Here is an 18343-nt window from a genome sequence, read left to right as displayed (position 1 = left end):
TGAGGCATATGCTGCAAGAAAGCAAGCTTATACAGCATCAGACAAAAAAAAAAAAAAAAAAAAACTTCCCATTTTGCCCATCCAGTCACTCCAAATGTTTGTCTAGTTCAGCCTTAAATTTATTTAAGCTATCAACTTCCACAACAACAGATGGAAGTCTGTTCCAGCAATCAACTACCCGCTGGCTAAAGGCAAACTTCCACACATCTTCTACAACTCTTTCCCCAATTTGAATCTATGCCCCCCTCAGGTTCTTAATCTGAGCAAGAGGAAGAATCCCATCAGCATTCAGCTTGCTCAACCCATTCAAGGCCTTATACACCTCAATCAGCTCACCTCACAGGTGCCTAGTCTCCAGATGCTGCAACTTGCAGAACTTAAACTTTTCTTTGTAAGTGCACCCATTTGTTCCTTTCACCAATCTTGTTGTCCTCCTCTGTACTCGTTCTAGCAACTCTACATCCTTCCTAAAATGAGGCCTCCAGACCTAGACTCAAGGTGTGGCCTGACCATTGCCTTATACAAAGGGATAAACACCTCCTTATCTCTGCTAGCAAAATTCCTATATATCATTGGCAAAACTTCATGAACTGCTCTGGCAGTCCATCTGCACTGCCCAGAGAACTTCATACCTGACTGCACAATTACCTCCAGGTATTTTTCATTCTCCACCACCCTAAGTGTAGTATCATACAGTTGGTATGTTTCGCTTACATTACTACTACCCATATGCAGCACTTTGCATTTGTCAATGTTAAACTTCAGCTGCCACTTCTCGGCCCATCTGCCTAACTTTTCTAGATCCTGTTGCAGTAGCATACTGTCTTTAGTATCATTAACAACCCTGCCAACCTTTGTATCATCTGCAAACTTGGACATTAAGCCTGATATACCTTCATCGATATCATTGATAAATACACAAAACAACAATGGGCCCAGCACCAAACCTTGGGGGACTCCACTTGTGGATATTAGTCCACATAGAGCAGTGTCCATTTATTACCACTCTCTACCATCTCCCACTCAACCACCACTTTATCCATTGCAGCAACTTGCCCTTAATGCCATACCACTCCAGTACAGCAGTCTTCCATGTGCAACAGTATTAAAAACTTTCCTGAAATCCAAATACATGATATCAAAATTATTTTTTACATCCAGTTCCTTTCTGACTACATCGTTGTATCCAATCAAATCGATCAGACAAGACTTCCCCTTAACTAACCCATGCTGTGTCTGAACTATTTCAAGACTTGATCAGACAAGACTTCCCCTTAACTAACCCATGCTGTGTCTGAACTATTTCTGCAGTCTTGTCTAGGTGATCCTGTATCACCTCTTTAACCAGTGACTCTATTATTTTCCCCAGAATAGAAGTTAAACTAACAAGTCTATAATTATTTGTGTCACTCTTTGTGAATTGGGGATACATTTGCGCATCTACAGTCCATGAGGACCTTCCCTGAATCTAAGGATGCTCTCATAATTATGGCTAAGGGTTTGCTAACTTCCCTCACTGCCTCCTTGAATATAACTGGATAGATTCCATTCAAATTCAAGGAGAAACTGGACAAACTTTTAGAGGGAATGGATGTGTGAAATGGTTTTTTCTTTTTTTTTTTTTTGGCTGATGCTACATAAGCTTGCTTTCTTGCATCACATGCCTCTACTAATACTACTTGTACTACATTGTGGGGATATCAAAGAAATGGTGTCACTCAGACACCATTTCTTTGGGGTAGTAGAATTTGAATATGGGAGAGGGTACAATGTGTACCTCCCCCCATATTCAATTTTGATGTTGTTTCTAGAATCTGAAGGGGGGGGGGGAGTCATGCACTTAGTTAAGAAGCATATTAAATCTAAGGCAGTGCATCCAGTCAACATGGGTAGAATGTGCAATATTGAGTCGGTTTAGTGAAAAAACAATGACAGTAGGAGTTTGTTATAGGCCTGACGATGGTTGGATTGGATATTTTACTGGCGCATCAGCTTCTATGGCTATAATGCGCCAAACTTATGATTCCTGACGGTGATGGGTATAACAAACACTATACAAAGAAATGGGGGGGCGGGCCTAGATCAGATTGTCTTATAATGGGGGATTTTAACTTCCCAGATATTGATTGGAATTTGTGAGTTGGTCATTCGCACACTAGCAAGACTGAATTCACTGGATGACTGTTTTCTACAGCACCATGTTATTGAAGAAATAACAGAAACCAATATTTTTTGCTGATTTCAGCAGCAAAGAATGCATTAAGAATGGGTAAAAGACTTCTCTGGGTGGCAGTGATCACAGTGTGATGATTGATTTACTTACTTAAAGACATGACTACTGTCAAGGGAAAAACTTTTGTTTCCATAAGGGTGAATACAGAGGTCTGAGTTTTTAAATTCTATACAGAATTTTGTTTCCCATTTAGCAGAAAATGCTAAATGGGAAACATTCAGAGAAATAATCATAGAAGCTACTAGGCTTTTCTTACTAACTAAGAAATAACATTTCAAGCTTAGACCTAAATGGATGTCAAATGAACTGATGAGACGTGGCTGAGTAGAAAAATGCATGGTATGCATTTATATTATCAAATGATACAAAAACCTATGGTAGATATAAACTAGTCTGTAATCAAGTGAAAAAGGAAGTTAGGCAGGCCAAGGTAGATTACAAGAAGTCTATGGCAAAAATATGACAAGAAATACAGCATAAACTTCTTTACTTATGTAAGCACAAGAAGGAAGGGGAAGAATCACATTGGTCCACTTGATATCAATAGTTTAACTGTTGATGATCCTGCTCAGGTTGCTAACAAACTGAACAGGCATTTTGCATCTACATTCACATATGAGAAATTCTTTAGGGAAGTGGATGCCAAACTCTAACAGGGAGCTAAATGATTTTGTAATAACTGAGACAAAAGTGGAGAACTTATTGAAATTAAATATAAAAAACACATCTGGGATGGATGGAATCTATCCAGTTATATTAGGAAACACAGCAAAGAAGTTAAGTAAACCCTTAGCCATAATTAGGGAGCATCTATGGATTCATGGGAGGTCCCATAATCCATAGGAGTAATTATTGTTAGCTTAACTTCTATTACAAGGAAAATAAGAGTCAATAGTTAAAGAAGTGATGAAGGTCAATCTAGACTGGAATGCAAATATACTGCAGTTACAGCATGTATTTGTTAAGGGGCAATCTTGTCTGACCAATCTGATTGGATACTATGATGCAGTGACAAAGGAACTGGATGCAAAAAAATAATCTTGATATCATATACTTGGATTTCTGGAAAGCTTTTGATATTGTTGCACATAAACGAATGCTGTGCAAATTGAAGCAGTGGGGAATTAAGTGCACATTACTGCAATGGATAAAGGGATGGTTGATGAGAGAAGACAGTGGATACTAATGTTCATGGACTAATGTTATTGGTGTAGTTCCACAGGGTTCAGTGATGGACCCATTGTTGCTTTCTGTATTTATTAATGATATTGATGAAGGTATATCAGGCTAATGTCTAAGTTTGCAAATGATACAAAGGTTGGTATGTTGGTTAATGACAGTAATGAAGGTAAGATGCTGCAACATGATTTAGAAAATTAAATAGATGGGCTGAGAGATGACAATCAAAGTTTAACATTGACAAATGCAAAATAGTGCATATGGGTAGCAGTAATCTCAGAGTAACATACCGATTGTGGGGGTACTACACTCAGGGTAGCAGAAAATGAAAAGATTTCAGGTAATTGTGTAGTCAGGTATGAAGTTCTTTAATCAGCGAAGACAAGCTGCCAGAACATCTCATGTGGCGTTGTCAACAGTATACAGGAATTTTGCTAGCTGGGATAAGTAGGTGATTGTCCAATTGTATAAGGCTCTGCACATTGCAGCACCTGGAGATTAGGCACCTCTGAGGTGATCTGTGTTTAAGATTTTGAATGGATTAAGCAAACTCAATGCTAATGGGATCCTTCCCCTTGCTCAGACTATGCACATGAAGAGGCATAAATTTAAATTGAGGATGGTTGCAGAATAAGCGTGTGGAAGTGTGCCTTCAGCTAACGGGTGGGTAGTTGATTGCTGGAACAAGCTTCCACCCTTTGTAAAACTGGATAGTTTGATTAAATTCAAGGAAAAACTAGCCAAACTATTAGAGGGAAGTGGATAGGTGAAATTAGATTTTTTTTTTTTTTTTTTTTGGCTGATGCTGTATAGCGTTGCCCTCTTTCATTATTTGCCAATACTAATACTACCATTGTGGTGTAAGCATATTTTAATCTCACCTGCTTTGCGCCATGCATGAATTCCTGAATAGTGAAATAGCTATCAAAATGTGGCCTAATAATTAACTTTGCAAGAATCCAATTTTTAACAGTCTTAAATAAATCCGGCCAAACCACAGGAGCAAAATCCATTAGCAGCGGATGCCTATTTCTTGGGGTGTCATTACTTTCAGAACTCGAATTTCGTCGGCTGAATTTGTTCATCAGTAAACTTCCGTGGTGTTTATTTGTTTTCTTATTAATTCTGTACTGTGTATAATAATTCACATTATTTTGTTTGCATATGCCTCTCCTATAAGCAAGACCCGAAAATAAAATTTCCCTTGAAAAATTTGATAAATGCGATACACTAAAATATCGAACAGGCCAGAACCTTCCATATTTACACTGAAACCACTTTACAAACATCTTGCAACCTGAACGGAAACCTTTAAAAATCGACCTGCCATTATCAACTCCAGAAATAAATACCACTGACCGCATTACCCCACACATCATTCTCGGTACAAAACCAAACTTATGAGACAAGTCACGAAATCACAGCTTGTGATTTTGGCACTGCTACAGACACATTTAGGACCTGTGATAAATCCATACAGTACCATAGCTGTAAAAACACTGGTCAACACTTGAAATGTAAGAAAACGAAAATACCCAATCATGAAATATGCTGTTGAATACGAAAATCACATTAAAATTTGTCGAATAACTCTTGTTTTCGAATTACAGTTCGGGTCTCATATTAGCTAGTTACTTTAAAAAAACAAATTATTATATTAGGGTCACCCGTAATTGATTACATATACCCATACACATACATTTTACATTATACAGGGTGTTTCAGTTAAACGTTTCAGAACTTCTAAGAGGGGTAGGGTACATCCTGACAACTCGAAATCATATAGCAATGTGGGGTCGGAAATGCTTTCCTGAAGCGGTCTTGTACACAGAAGCACCATAAAGAAAAGAGACCGTAAGTGAGAAATCGTTTTAATAATACATGAAAAGAAGCAAAAGGTACATGGATTAAAGTAAGTGTACGAAATTTCTTCCACGGGCTACAATGCACGCCTCACATCTCCGACGCATGGACATCCGAACATTCTGGAATACTCCAGGCGAATTTCGAATTTCTTCGGCAGCTACTGCGATTCTTGCAACCAGCTCCTCAGCATTGTCAACAGGGGTGTCATAAACTAGCGATTTCATATGACCGTGAAAATTCCTTCACAAGGGAAGTAATTTTCAACACGCATAACGACCATATCTGGGCGGTCGAGAACCCGCATGCAATACGACGTCGTGCAGCACAGATTCGATTTTCGGTCAATGTATGGGCCGGTATTATGGGAGATCACCTCATCGGACCTTACCTGTTACCGTGTCGTCTAACCGGACCTATCTACTTGATCTTTCTGCAGCAAGTATTGCCACAACTTTTGAGAGATGAACAGATTTCTGCATCGACGCAACAGACAATGTGGTTCCAACACGATGGAGCCCCTGCCCATTATAGCGGAGATGTTCGTAACTACCTGGATGTCACATTTGGTCAACAGTGGATCGGACGTGGTGGTCCAGTGCGTTGGCCTGCTCGGTCACCCTACCTATCATGTCTTGATTTTTATTTCTGGGGTCATATGAAATCGCTAGTTTATGACACCCCTGTTGACAATGCTGAGGAGCTGGTTGCAAGAATCGCAGTAGCTGCCGAAGAAATTCGAAATTCGCCTGGAGTATTCCAGAATGTTCGGATGTCCATGCGTCGGAGATGTGAGGCGTGCATTGTAGCCCGTGGAAGAAACTTCGAACACTTACTTTAATCTATGTACCTTTTGCTTCTTTTCATGTATTATTAAAACGATTTCTCACTTACGGTCTCTTTTCTTTATGGTGCTTCTGTGTACAACACCGCTTCAGGAAAGCATTTCCGACCCCACATTGCTATATGATTTCGAGTTGTCAGGATGTACCCTACCCCTCTTAGAAGTTCTGAAACGTTTAACTGAAACACCCTGTATATGTATTTTGTCTGTCAATTGCGTTTGTCCTCTGGTCGATTTGCCTGTTTTGCTGGACGAAAAAACCTTGGTATCTACGCCTCATACCGACTAACTCAGTCACGGAGTGAAAAAAGCCCATTAAAGTTCCTCCCGTCATCGACGGGATTCGAACCTGGGCCTTGTCCACCCGGTGTGGGAAGGAAGGTGATGATACCCTTGTGGTACCCGCGCAAACAGCGAGTTACTCTACACTATCAACTACGGCTCTCGGCAAAACTCATTGCAAACCTGCAGTTTCAGTATCACCACGCTCTTATCACGTGATAAGTTGTTGTCGCCTCAAATGCGTCTTCAACTCTGTTGTAGTAATCCTCGAATACCTCTCAGTGTTCGTGATTTTCTCAGTTACTGGGTCTGGGTGATTTTCGTAGTTTCTTACTTTTTGAGCAGTATTTGTGTCGTATAACATTAATTTGCCCTGTAATTGTGTGAATAGTCCGGATGACTTCTGTTATTATTATTATTATTGTTGTTGCTCTTATATTATTATTTCTCCCTGATTGGGGGATTCAACTCCGTGACGGGTACTGCTACCAAATACACAGGATGGTTGTAATGTCTGGGAAAATTCAGGATTGCGACTTTCTGGAGTTCCTTGTAGGTGTTCTCTGGGAGACCTATTGCCGCTAGGCTGCTATGTAGCATCTTTGGTACCATACCGCAGGTTGACACGATGATCGGGATGGTCGATACTTCTTGCATATGCCACATCTCCTTGACCTCATGTCTCAGGTTCGTGTACTTCCTAATTTTTTCCTGATGGATTTTCTGGACATTGCTAGTGTTGGGCACCGCTATGTCAATGAGGTAGGTATTCATCATCTTGTCCACAAGATTTATGTCCGGTCTGTTGTGCGAGATGGTCTTATCCGTCATTATGGTGCGGTCCCAGTACAGCTTGTGGGTTCGGGTCTCTAGTACTGCCTGGAGTTCGTACTTGTAGTATGGTACACTTTCTTTGGTCAACTGGTATTTCCTCGCTAGCTTCTGGTGTATTACCCTAGCTACCTGGTCGTGTCTATGTATTCAGTCTGGGTGATCACCTTGCACCCCGCGGTGATATGTTGGTTCGTTTCTGAACCCAGGTGGAATCGTCGACATGTGTCATCTGATATTCCGGGCTCCTTTGCGATGTATTTTCTATAGCTTCTGGTGTTAATTACGTGGTCTCGGATGGCCAGCATGAATCCTTCAGTCCCGGGGCAGAGCGTCCCGCTTGTGAGCCATGCATTAGAAGCAATGTTATCGATATGATCTTGATAGAGGTCATTGTAGTGTCTGCCATGGAGTGTCTTCGTTGCCCATCTTTCTAACTTCGTTTCTTGTGCCGTCTGGGTTGGTAGGGGTTCCTCGCTTAGGTTGAGTGGGTATACCACTTAGCTATCTTCCTTATGGCCTGGTGGAGTGGTGCTGTGTTGTTCTCGAAATAATCCTTCAGGTTAACTATCGCTGTTTTTTGTTGCTCTGTCAAGTCTATCAGGCCACTTTCTCTGATGATATTTTTCGCTCAGGCACTTCATAATTTCCTTGTGCTCTAACTGCTGAGCCTGCATCATCCCTAGATATGTCTCTCCTTCTGTCATAGCTTCGATCTCTTTACCAGTCAGCAGCTGGTAGTTTCGGCCAACTAATTTTCCCTGGTGCAGTGTGTGGGTCTTGCATTTGTCTAGACCAAATTCTATCCTGATGTCCTTGCTGAATTCTTCAGTGATCCGGAGTAGTTGCTGGAGTTGCTTCTCGGTTTACCCATAGAGCTTGATGTCGTCCATGTGCATAAGGTGGGTGAGGGTGTACAGGTTCTTTCTTCCTTCTTTGAAGTTATATCCATACTTGCTGCCGTTAAGCATGGTGGATAGCGGGTTGAGTGCTAGACAGAGCCACAGTGGGCTCAGAGCATCTCCCTGAAAAATTCCTCTTCTAATGGGGATTGGCCTGGTTCTGATGTTCTTGATCTTAATGGTGGTACTTCATTTCGCCATTGTTGCTCCTCAGAAATTTGTTACTATTGGATTGACCTTGTAGATCTTTAGGGTCTCTTTTAGGGTTTCTTTTCCTATGAGGTACGGAGTCGAAGGCCTTGCCGTAATCGCTGTAGGCCGTGTATACGTTGCGGTGCTTCTTGTTGGCTTGCTCCATAACTGCGGCATCTATGGTTAATTGCTCCTTGCATCCTTTGCTTCTCCGCTTGCATCCTTTCTGCTCTTCGGCCATTATGTTCTGATATCTTCTTGGTTATGCAGCCGGTCAGGAACTTGTACATCGTTGGGAGGCAGGAGATTGGCCTGTATTTCCCCAGGTTTCATGTATCTTCGTCTTTAGGCTTCAGATATGTGACTCCTTCGGTGAGAAACTTCGGGAATGTCTCCGGGTGCCTTATCTTTCAAGTGAACTGCTGTGCTAGGTGCTTGTGTGTGCAGGTGAGCTTCTTGTACCAGTAGTTGTGGATGTTATCAATTCCTAGGGTTTGCCAGTAGTGGGTGTTCCTGATCGACTTTTTTTTTTACTTCTTCTTCTTCTTCTTCTCAAATCTCCCACTCTCTCATCTCTTGTATGTCCTTGGTTTTCTTCCGTTCTACTTCTATCCAGGGTGCTCTGCTATTAGTCTTACTTCACTGCTCCAGATATTTCCCCAGAGCTCCTCGATCGTCTTCTTCTCGGGTTGTCCGTTTCCTGCTTTCTCATCTTCACCCAGTTTCCCGTAGAAGGCTCATTGGTCCTCATCGAAGATTTGGTTGTTTATTTTCCTCTCTTTGTATCTGCGTAGTCTCTTGCTGAGTGCGAGGAGGTTCTGCTTCAGTGTGGCCAAGTATTCTCCTATTCTCTGATTTCTGGTCTCATGTTTGCTGTGGACGCTGTCTCTCTTGAGGATGCTCTTCACCTTTCCAATCAATTTCTTACTTCTATTACCCAGTTGGTACTGGGTCAACTGGCCTATCTTGACTCTTAATTCTTCTATCTCCTGCTGAAGTCTTCTTTCTCAAGCTGGCGATTCCTTGTGTTTTCGGTTCTTCTGCTGCTGGTCTCTCGTTTCTTTTCCATTAATTCTAGTAGCTGCTACTATCCACACAGTATACGGCTGTGCGGATAGCTTCCAGCGTTGCATCATTGTTGTCAAGGTTATGTGGCATTATGTGCCGATTCAGAGAGAGAGGAGAGAGAGAGAGATAATCTTTATTACCCTTCACGGTCATAAAGCCAGGGGCTTACAGTTTCCCAAACTTCCGGGAAAATTGAACAATTATTTACAAAAAGATAATTTCAGGTGGTCTGTTACTCTCCACAAGATTTTATTTGGCCTCTGCTTAGGCATCATATGGGTTTTTGTGGGGTCCATTCCTTCGAATTCTGTGAGGGCCTTCTTCCACTCATCTTCTGTTCTGGTTGTCATGACTTCGTCTCTTTCCACTTCAGCTACTCTGGGTTGTATTTCTTCTTGCTGTTCCTCCTCTTGTTCATGGTATCATGTTCCTCCTCTGGTTCCATATTGACCATATTCTTTGTGTTTTGTAGTTGATCGCTAACATCCTGTTTGATTTTTTCAAGCCCAAGTCTATCAGGCTGGTAGTCCAGTGTCTTAACCACTCAGCCATCGCGCCCCATTTATTATTATTATTAAAATTATTATTGTTATTATCATCTATATGGCGGAAGCAAGCCTGAGGCTTATGCTGTACTAGCCAAAAAAAAAAAAAAAAAAAAAAATGTCCCTAGTTACCCTGAGAGAGACAGAGAGAGAGAGAGAGAGAGAGAGAGAGAGAGAGAGAGAGAGAGAGAGAAAAGTAGAAGGGAATCACCAAGAAAGAGAAGAATGATGATATCCAGCACAGACCCTGGGTGTGCTAAGCCCATACCAGATGTGAGCCCCCAGGGGAGAGGTCACCTTAGCTTCAAGAAAGCATCCATTAACTCGAGCTATAAAAAGTCCTATTTTTTGTACTTTGGTGTAAATTACGCGACCAGGACAAGAACTGGGCTCCACATAAATGCTTCACTGTCTATTGATCAAAACTCAATGGGTGGGTGAATCGAAAGGGATGTTTTATGCTTTTCGCAGTGCCCATGATATGGAGGGAGCCAATTCACGTCATAGATGGTTACTTCTGTATGCTGTCTCCTATTAGAAAAAGGATGGCAACGAAGAAAAAGTGGACAGTGACGTATCCAAATATACCATCTGCAATTCGTCCGTGTCTCGCAGTGAAGTACTGACTATTCCTGAACCACCCGACCTTTTTTCTGTATACACACTGATGAACATCAACTAGAGCTTTTAGCCTCAGGTACAACAGTAGAATCTTCTAGAATCTAGATCATTTTGTGAAAGTGACAACATTTCGTACTCGAAATAAAGACTATGATAAATTCTATCAGACAGAAAGTGAACTCACTGTTGGTAAAGATGTTGATGGTCTAATGGCAGCAGTGAACATGAGGCACGTTCCCGAAGAATGGAGACTATTTATAGGTGCTTCTAAGGTTAGCCTTAAGGATGTGTTATTACACAATGGAAATATACTGCCTTCAATATGTCTTGAGTAAAACGACAAAAAAGAAACATATCCAAACATCCTCTTAGGTGTGCACTATCAGCAGTATGAGTGGCAGATATGTGGTGATTTAAAGGTAATCGATATTTTATTAGGATGGCAAAAGGGTTACACTAAGAATTGTTGCTTTCTCTGAAAGTTGGATAGTCGTGCCAAGGATATGCACTAAGAGAAGAGGAGTTGGCCTCAACGAAAATCATTAACACCTGGATACCATTTGAACCTCTGGTAGATCCAAATAAAGTTTTGCTTCTACCACTCGACATCAAACTGGTGATCATGAAAAATATCGTGAAGGCTTTAGAAGTGATCGGCCCTGCATTCGTATGCAAGAGAAATTCCCAAAACTTAGTACAGAGAAAATTAAGGCACACGTTTTCATTGGTCCACAAACAAGGCAACTTTTCAAGACGAACAGTTCGAATATGTCTTTAGTAATAGCGAGAACTCAGCGTGGAAAGCCTATCGAAATGTTTCGACTGGTTTCTAGGAAATGTTAAAGCCGGCACTATAGGCAGCTTATGGAAGATCTCATTACTTCTTACGAAAAACTGGGGTGCAACCTGTCATTAAAGATGTATTTCTTGCACTCACACCTGGATTTCTTCCCGCCAAACTGTGGTGTGCTGTCAGCGACGAACATGGTGAGCGCTTCCATAAAGACATCGCAGTGATGGAACGAACATACAAAAGCAAATGGAGTGCCTCCATATTAGCCGATTATTGTTGTATGGCGAAATAAGATAATCCCGAAATTGAAAATAAGCGAAAGGCGAAAAGGTCCCCTGGTTGATATACAGTGGCGGACAAAAAAACTGCATTCACCTGAAAAAAAAAGTAACGTTTGTGTGAAACGTATTAGTATTAGTATTAGTAATGGCCGCATGGTGCAAGAAAGCCTATGGCTTATGCTGCACCAGCCAAAAAAATATCCGAACAAAACAATGATAAAAACAAAAAATAAATAATAAATAAATAATAATAATTAATAAAAAAAAAAGGAAATTAAACCTATTATCCTATGCGCTTCCCTTATCCGAAGGTACTATCCAGATGACCTTTGAATGCCCCCAAACTGTCAGCCTCTACCACCCAATTTATTCCAGGCAATTTATAATAAGGCAATTTATTATATTTATTATAATCTGGAATAAGGCAATTTATTCCAGTAATTTATAACTCGCTGGCTAAAATAAATCTTCCTGCAGTCCAATCTAAACATTTCCCCCGTAACTTGAATTTATGTCCCCTAGTTCTAGCTTTATTTATAATCTTGAAAATTTCATCCTCATTCATTTTACTGAGTCTTAAACACCTCAATCAAATCTCCTCTAAGGTGTCTAGTTTCCAAACTCTGCAACCCACATATTCGAAGTCTTTCTTCATAAGGACGCCCTTTTGCCGATCTCACCAGGCAAGTTACCCGTCTTTGCACCCTTTCAAGAAGCTCCTCGATGTCTTTCTTTAGGTGCGGTCTCCATACTTGAACACAGTATTCCAAGTGTGGTCTAACAAAAGCCTTATATAATGGGATTATCACGTCCCTATCTCTACTTGCAAAAGTTCGATAGATCATCGATAGGACACCATGGGCCTTCCTTGCAACCTGTTTACAATGCTCAGAGAATTTCATGTATGACCGTATCGTAACACCCAAGTCCGTTTCCTCCAGTACTGGGTTTAGTTGAACTCCGCCAAGCGAATAAGTTATTTTGGGATTACTGTTTCCCAGGTGTAATACCTTACACTTTGTTGGATTAAAGCATAGCTGCCATTTTTCTGACCATTCCTGAAGTCTATCTAGGTCTCTCTGAAGAAGCTCAACTTGACAGTGATCATTAACTACTCTACCAATTTTAACATCATCTGCAAATTTAGACATCACGCCCTCTATCCCTTCATCAATGTCCTTTATGAAAATTAAAAACAACAGTGGTCCTAATATTGATCCTTGGGGAACCCCACTTCTTACATCAACCCAATCTGAGGAATAGCCATTTATCACAACCCTCTGCCTCCTGCCCTGAAGCCATTCTTCTATCCATCTAAGGATATTCTCAGTGATCCCAACCTGTTCCAGCTTATAAAGCAACTGCTCATGTGGGACTGAGTGAAAAGCTTTGCTGAAATCTAAATAAACAATGTCGAAATTATTCCCTAAATCCAGCTCGTGAGTGACCCTCTCAAAATAGCGAACCAGATTTGTTAAACATGATTTTCCCTTTACAAAACCATGCTGAGTATGCTTGAGAATTTCAATTCGATCCAAATGATCCTGAATTCCACCCTTGATCATTGCCTCCATGAATTTCCCTATTACTGAAGTCAGACTGATAGGTCGATAATTTCCAACTTCACTTTTATAGCCACCCTTATGTATGGGAGATACATTTGCACTTTTCCAATCCAAGGGAATCTCCCCATATTGTTTGATTACAGTCATTTTGTTTGTCGGAAAGCAAAGGTATTACGTCAGATAACGCTTATATTGCATCAGACAGTAATTTCAAGGTATTGCATCAGCCATTTCTATAAATACGGCGTTAGAAGGGTATATACGCTCATTAGTATCCTGTTTTGCGGAGGTGTAAGCATGGATCCATATGTTTAGTTGACACAAGAAAAAAAAAGTGTAGCTGTGCTCTGTCCCAGGAAGGGATTGATACGCGTGCTATCGCTGATAAAATAGGCTGCTACCAGTCAACAGTATCCCGGGTGCCGGAATTAAAGCGTGAAACCGGTGATGTGAAGAGAAGACCTGGATCAGGCCGCAAGAGAGTGACTACGCCTTCCTAAGATTGATATTTGAAACGGCTATGCCTTCATAATCGCCATTTGAAACGGCTATGCCTTCATAATCGCCATTATAGCGCTCCTGATCTAAAACTGGACTTTGATATGACCTCCGGTGTTGAAACAAGTGCACGCACTATCCAAAAACGGCTTTATTTTTTTTAAGAACAGGCCCTTGCCGCTAAAATCTTCAGAAACTAGGTGGCAGGGGCTGCCAGAGTAGGAAATACAATCTACTGGGTAACTGACCTGCCTCCTCGTGGCAAAGTGTGGGCAACGGTTGGTCCCGTTAGGGGCCAAACGGCTAAATGGTCAGAAGATACAACGCACCACAATATTACACTACAGAACAATATCCATAATACGTTTTAAATCTCTGGCCTCCACGGAGTACTTTGTTTCACTAACAATGCATACAACGCGGAAATGGGGGAACCTCGGTGCCGTTATTTACGCTTATCTTTGTTGACCCAACAAATCAGAAAGAAGCGACTTGCTTAGACTAAAACGCATTTTTCATGGACAAAAGAGTAATGCGACTCAATCATTTTTTCTGACGAATCAAAACCTGCAAAAAAAAAAAAAAAAAAACTATTATATTTAGGCTACCCAAATAATTAAATTCATCTGCTGCGCTGTGTCTATGTTTGTTAATTGCATGCGTTCTGTGGTCAATTTGTCTGGACGAAAAACCCCAGTTTCTGGGGGAAAACCTTGCTATCTACGCATGAGACCGACTAACTCAGCCACGGAGTGAAAAAAGCCCATTAAAGTTCCTCGCTTCATCGGGATTCAAACCCTGGCCTTTACCACCCGGTGTGGGGAGGACAGTGACGATACCACTGTGCTACCGCGCAGACGAAATTCAACTTGGATGTAGACATGTATAGTATCTTATGTAGGACGGCACTTGAACGAAAGTTTAACTCCGCCTTTGTACACTGTGATTACAGAGCACTGTAACAGGCCAGAAATGTGTGTAATGCTATGTTCGTGCAGTGTGTGTGTGTGTTGTTTAGTTGTTTCTGGCCGTTTTGTCACCAGGCAGGCAACCACCTGGAAAGCCTGCCCAGCGTCCGTCCACGGGGAGGTAGGCCACAACTACGCATGTAACATGGCCAACCTCAACAGCCACGCACTGAATGTCCAAAGAAAGTTTGGAGCCATTCAAAAGAACCCCATGCCAGCAAGCCGGCAATAGCACACACACACACAGTTATTCCCAGGAGACAGGACAGCAGAAGACGAAGAAATAAAGAAGAGAATAGCATAAAGTAAAAAATAAAAAAAATAAAATACAACAAAAGAAAAATAAAATACAACAAAAGAAAAATAAATAATAATTAAAAAAATAAAAATTATAAAATATTTATCCACAAAGTTGTCCACAAAGAGAAAAGGTGTACTGTCAAACAGAATTAGTAAAATCATTCAAAAACAAGATCAGCAGGAACAAGTTCTAGATATAATTCTGTTAATCTGGAGTGGTATCAGAAGTCACTGGTTGATGACGGTATCACTGTGCAGAGGAACGACTGAGTTCTGGAGAGTCTTGATAAAGAATGAACCAGGAAAATGCAGCATTTGTTAAAATCTTCGTCTGTTCTTGAAAACCAGCAAAATTTTGGATATTACGCCATCAGGACGACAAACGAGGCAACAGGTTGTATTTTCATTTATGAAGTGTTTTCAGTTTGAGTGCTTGCATTAACATTAAAAGACTTCCTTCGATTAAAAGCAGCATTGCAGAAGGTTTGAAAAGCCTGGAAGTTGTTGACAGAAATGAGTATCTTCTCACATCCGGGACATAAGTTTGTTACTGTTGCCTTAAGAGCCAATCTTTGGTCCTCGTAAATGGAGCATTCAAAAAGTAGGTAAGGAGAGTCTTCTGGTAGCCCACATCGACAGGAGACTATATTATGTTTGAATTGGTCTGCATGGCTTGGATAGGAAACGATATATCAGAAGACGAAAATCGAAGGCACACCATCCTGACTACATAAAACCGACTGTAAAGTCCCCCGCCGGTCAAATGGTCTGAGGATGCATAAGAAGCTAACGGGTGGGGCGAATTAAGTTTATTAATGGAACATGAATGAAGAAACCTACACTACTATCTTGGAGGAGTGCCTGAAACCCGTTTATTAGGGATCACCACACAGACATCCAAAACTGCATTTTTCAACAGGACTCAACACCTTTCCACACAGCAAAATTGGTAAGTTTTATGCTATTTAGATTCAATTATGAGTTTGTTTTCTTGTCTCACAAGGCTTAAAACACACTTACATCAATGTTTTCCCTCGTTTTTCTCCCTTAAGGTGCAGCAGGGGCGTATTCAGGGATGGGCAGAGAGGGCATATACCCCCTTAACCAAAATTTTCAAATTAAAGAAACAGAACATAGGAGGTGTTCTAAAAAAAAACTCAAAATTCTGGTCGCCTTGCGCACCCCTTACGATGTTATCTGGACCTGGTTGCCATGCCCTCCCTTACGATGATACCTGGATGCACAGGATGCCACTGAGGTGCAGTCATACCTCAGAAATGCTGGCATCACAGTGTCGGGCTGGCCAGGCAACAGTCAAATTTTAACCCTATTGAAAATTGCTGGTATATAATGTCGTCTAAAATTGCTCAGAAGAAGCCAAGTAAGATTCAGCTGCAGGAGAGCATTGTAAGGTTGTGGTACCACGAAATTAGGCAACCGTATATCCAGAAGGTGATTAATTCTATGCCAGATCGTTGCAAGACTTAATTGCAGCTCGAAGAGGAACAAAAAACATATTGAGGACTTATTTTGTTGATTTACAGTACGTAATACTATTGCGTTAACTTGTCATTTCAGTTTGTACACGTAAAATGCAATAAAATGTACGTTTGGTTGTCATGATTGTCATTTGCATGATTTGTCATATTTCCATTAATTACGTATTTTACCATTTGGGAAGATATTTATGGCAATTAGGTATATCAGGTGGAGTCTTTTTATTGAATTTCATTTACAGAAATATATATCCCATCTAACAAAGGGTGGTACCATGAAATTTGGCTACCGTATATCCAGAAGGTGGTTAACTTTATGCCAGTTCTTTGCAAAGCTGTAATTGCAGCTCGAGGACGAACAAAAAATATTGAGGATTTATTTTGCTGATTTACAGTTCATAATACTATTACGTTAACTTGTCATTTCAGTTTGTACACGTAAATGCAATAAAATGTATGTTTGGTTGCCATAATTTCTCATATTTCCATTATTTACGCATCTTACCCTTTGGGAAGATATTTATGGCAATTATGTATATCAGGTGGAGTCATTTTATTGGATTTCATTCACAGAGATATATATTCCATCTAACAAATGCAACCAGCGGCTCACATATGGTGAGTATGGCCTTGGCACATCCATGGTCCTGAGCGCTGGATATCATCACTCTTCTCTTTCTTGGTGATTTCCTTCTGCTTCTCTCTCTCTCTCTCTCTCTCTCTCTCTGACGGTAACTAAAATATATATATATTTTTTTTTTTTTTTTTTTTTTGGCTAGTGCAGCATAAGCCTCAGGCTTTCTTGCACCATATGGCTAATAATAATAATAATAATAATAATAATAATAATAATAATAATTTCGAACATTTCTGAAACCCAGAATGCAGCGCAAAACACACTATTTGCAAAATTCACAAGTAATGCAGTTTTTTTGTCCGCCACTGTAGGTATGTACGGAGCAACAGCTTACTGACATACCGATATACACAAAAATACCTTGTATAAATATAAAAATTTCGGCGTATTATTTAGCCATTATAGACCTAATGAATCTGATGGCCTAATCATCAGATTCATTTTGGCTATAATTTAGGCATTACAGACATAATGAATCTGATGAGTATAATGAGCAATTGTGCAGAGAAATAGAGTGGGCCAGTAAATCAGAATGTCTTATAATGGGGGATTTTAACTTTCCAGATATTGACTGGAACTTGTGGGTTGGTCGGTCGCACACTAGCAAGACTTTTGTTGGAATGAAAAGCTGCTAGGCTTTTCATTCCAACTAAGAAATACTGTTCAAGGTTTAGGCCTAAATGGATGTCAGATAAACTAATGAGGCTCGGGGGAGAGAAGAAAAAGGTATGGGATGCAGATAAAGTATCAGGTGACACAGAAGTCCGTGGCAGATATAAACTAGTCTGTAATCAAGTCACAAAGGAGGTTAGGCGGGCGAAAGCAGATTAGGAGAAATCCTTGGCAAAGAATGCAAAGATAAACAGCAAAGAATTATTTACTTAAGTAAGCTCTAGAGGAAAGGGATGAATCAGATTCGATCACTTAACATAGATGGGTTGACTATTGATGATCATGCTCAGATATCTGATAAACTGAATGAGTATTTTGCATCTACTTTCACACATGAGGAGTTATTCAACGAGGGGAGTGGCAGACGTTTATCAAACTCTAACAGGGAGTTAAATGATTTTGGATCTATCCAGTTATATTAATGGAGGCAACAAAGGAAGTAAGCAAACCCTTAGCCATAATTATGACACCTTTCTTGGACTCAGGGGAGGTCCCCATGGACTGGAGGTGTGTAAATGTATCACCAATTCAAAAAGGGGATTCAAAAGGTGTCGCCAGTAACTATAGATCTGT

The 18343-nt window shown here is 40.6% G+C and overlaps 1 protein-coding gene across 1 annotated transcript in view; it reads right to left on the bottom strand.

The window, feature by feature from the left end:
* Nucleotides 1–4856, bottom strand: part of LOC150080660 (m-AAA protease-interacting protein 1, mitochondrial-like) — a 60014-nt gene extending 55158 nt beyond the window's left edge. Inside the window, exon 1 of the mRNA XM_090380777.1 lies at nt 4294–4856. Within this exon, the coding sequence (XP_090236903.1) occupies nt 4294–4791 (498 nt within the window). The 5' untranslated portion in view covers nt 4792–4856. The remainder of the gene's footprint in view (nt 1–4293) is intronic.
* Between the last annotated feature and the right edge of the window lie 13487 nt (nt 4857–18343).

This window comes from Mastigoproctus giganteus, chromosome 9 (genome assembly GCF_048544385.1).
Source record: "Mastigoproctus giganteus isolate SK-2022 chromosome 9, ASM4854438v1, whole genome shotgun sequence".
In the NCBI taxonomy this organism is placed as follows: domain Eukaryota; kingdom Metazoa; phylum Arthropoda; class Arachnida; order Uropygi; family Thelyphonidae; genus Mastigoproctus; species Mastigoproctus giganteus.
This window is presented reverse-complemented; position numbering and strand designations above follow the sequence as displayed.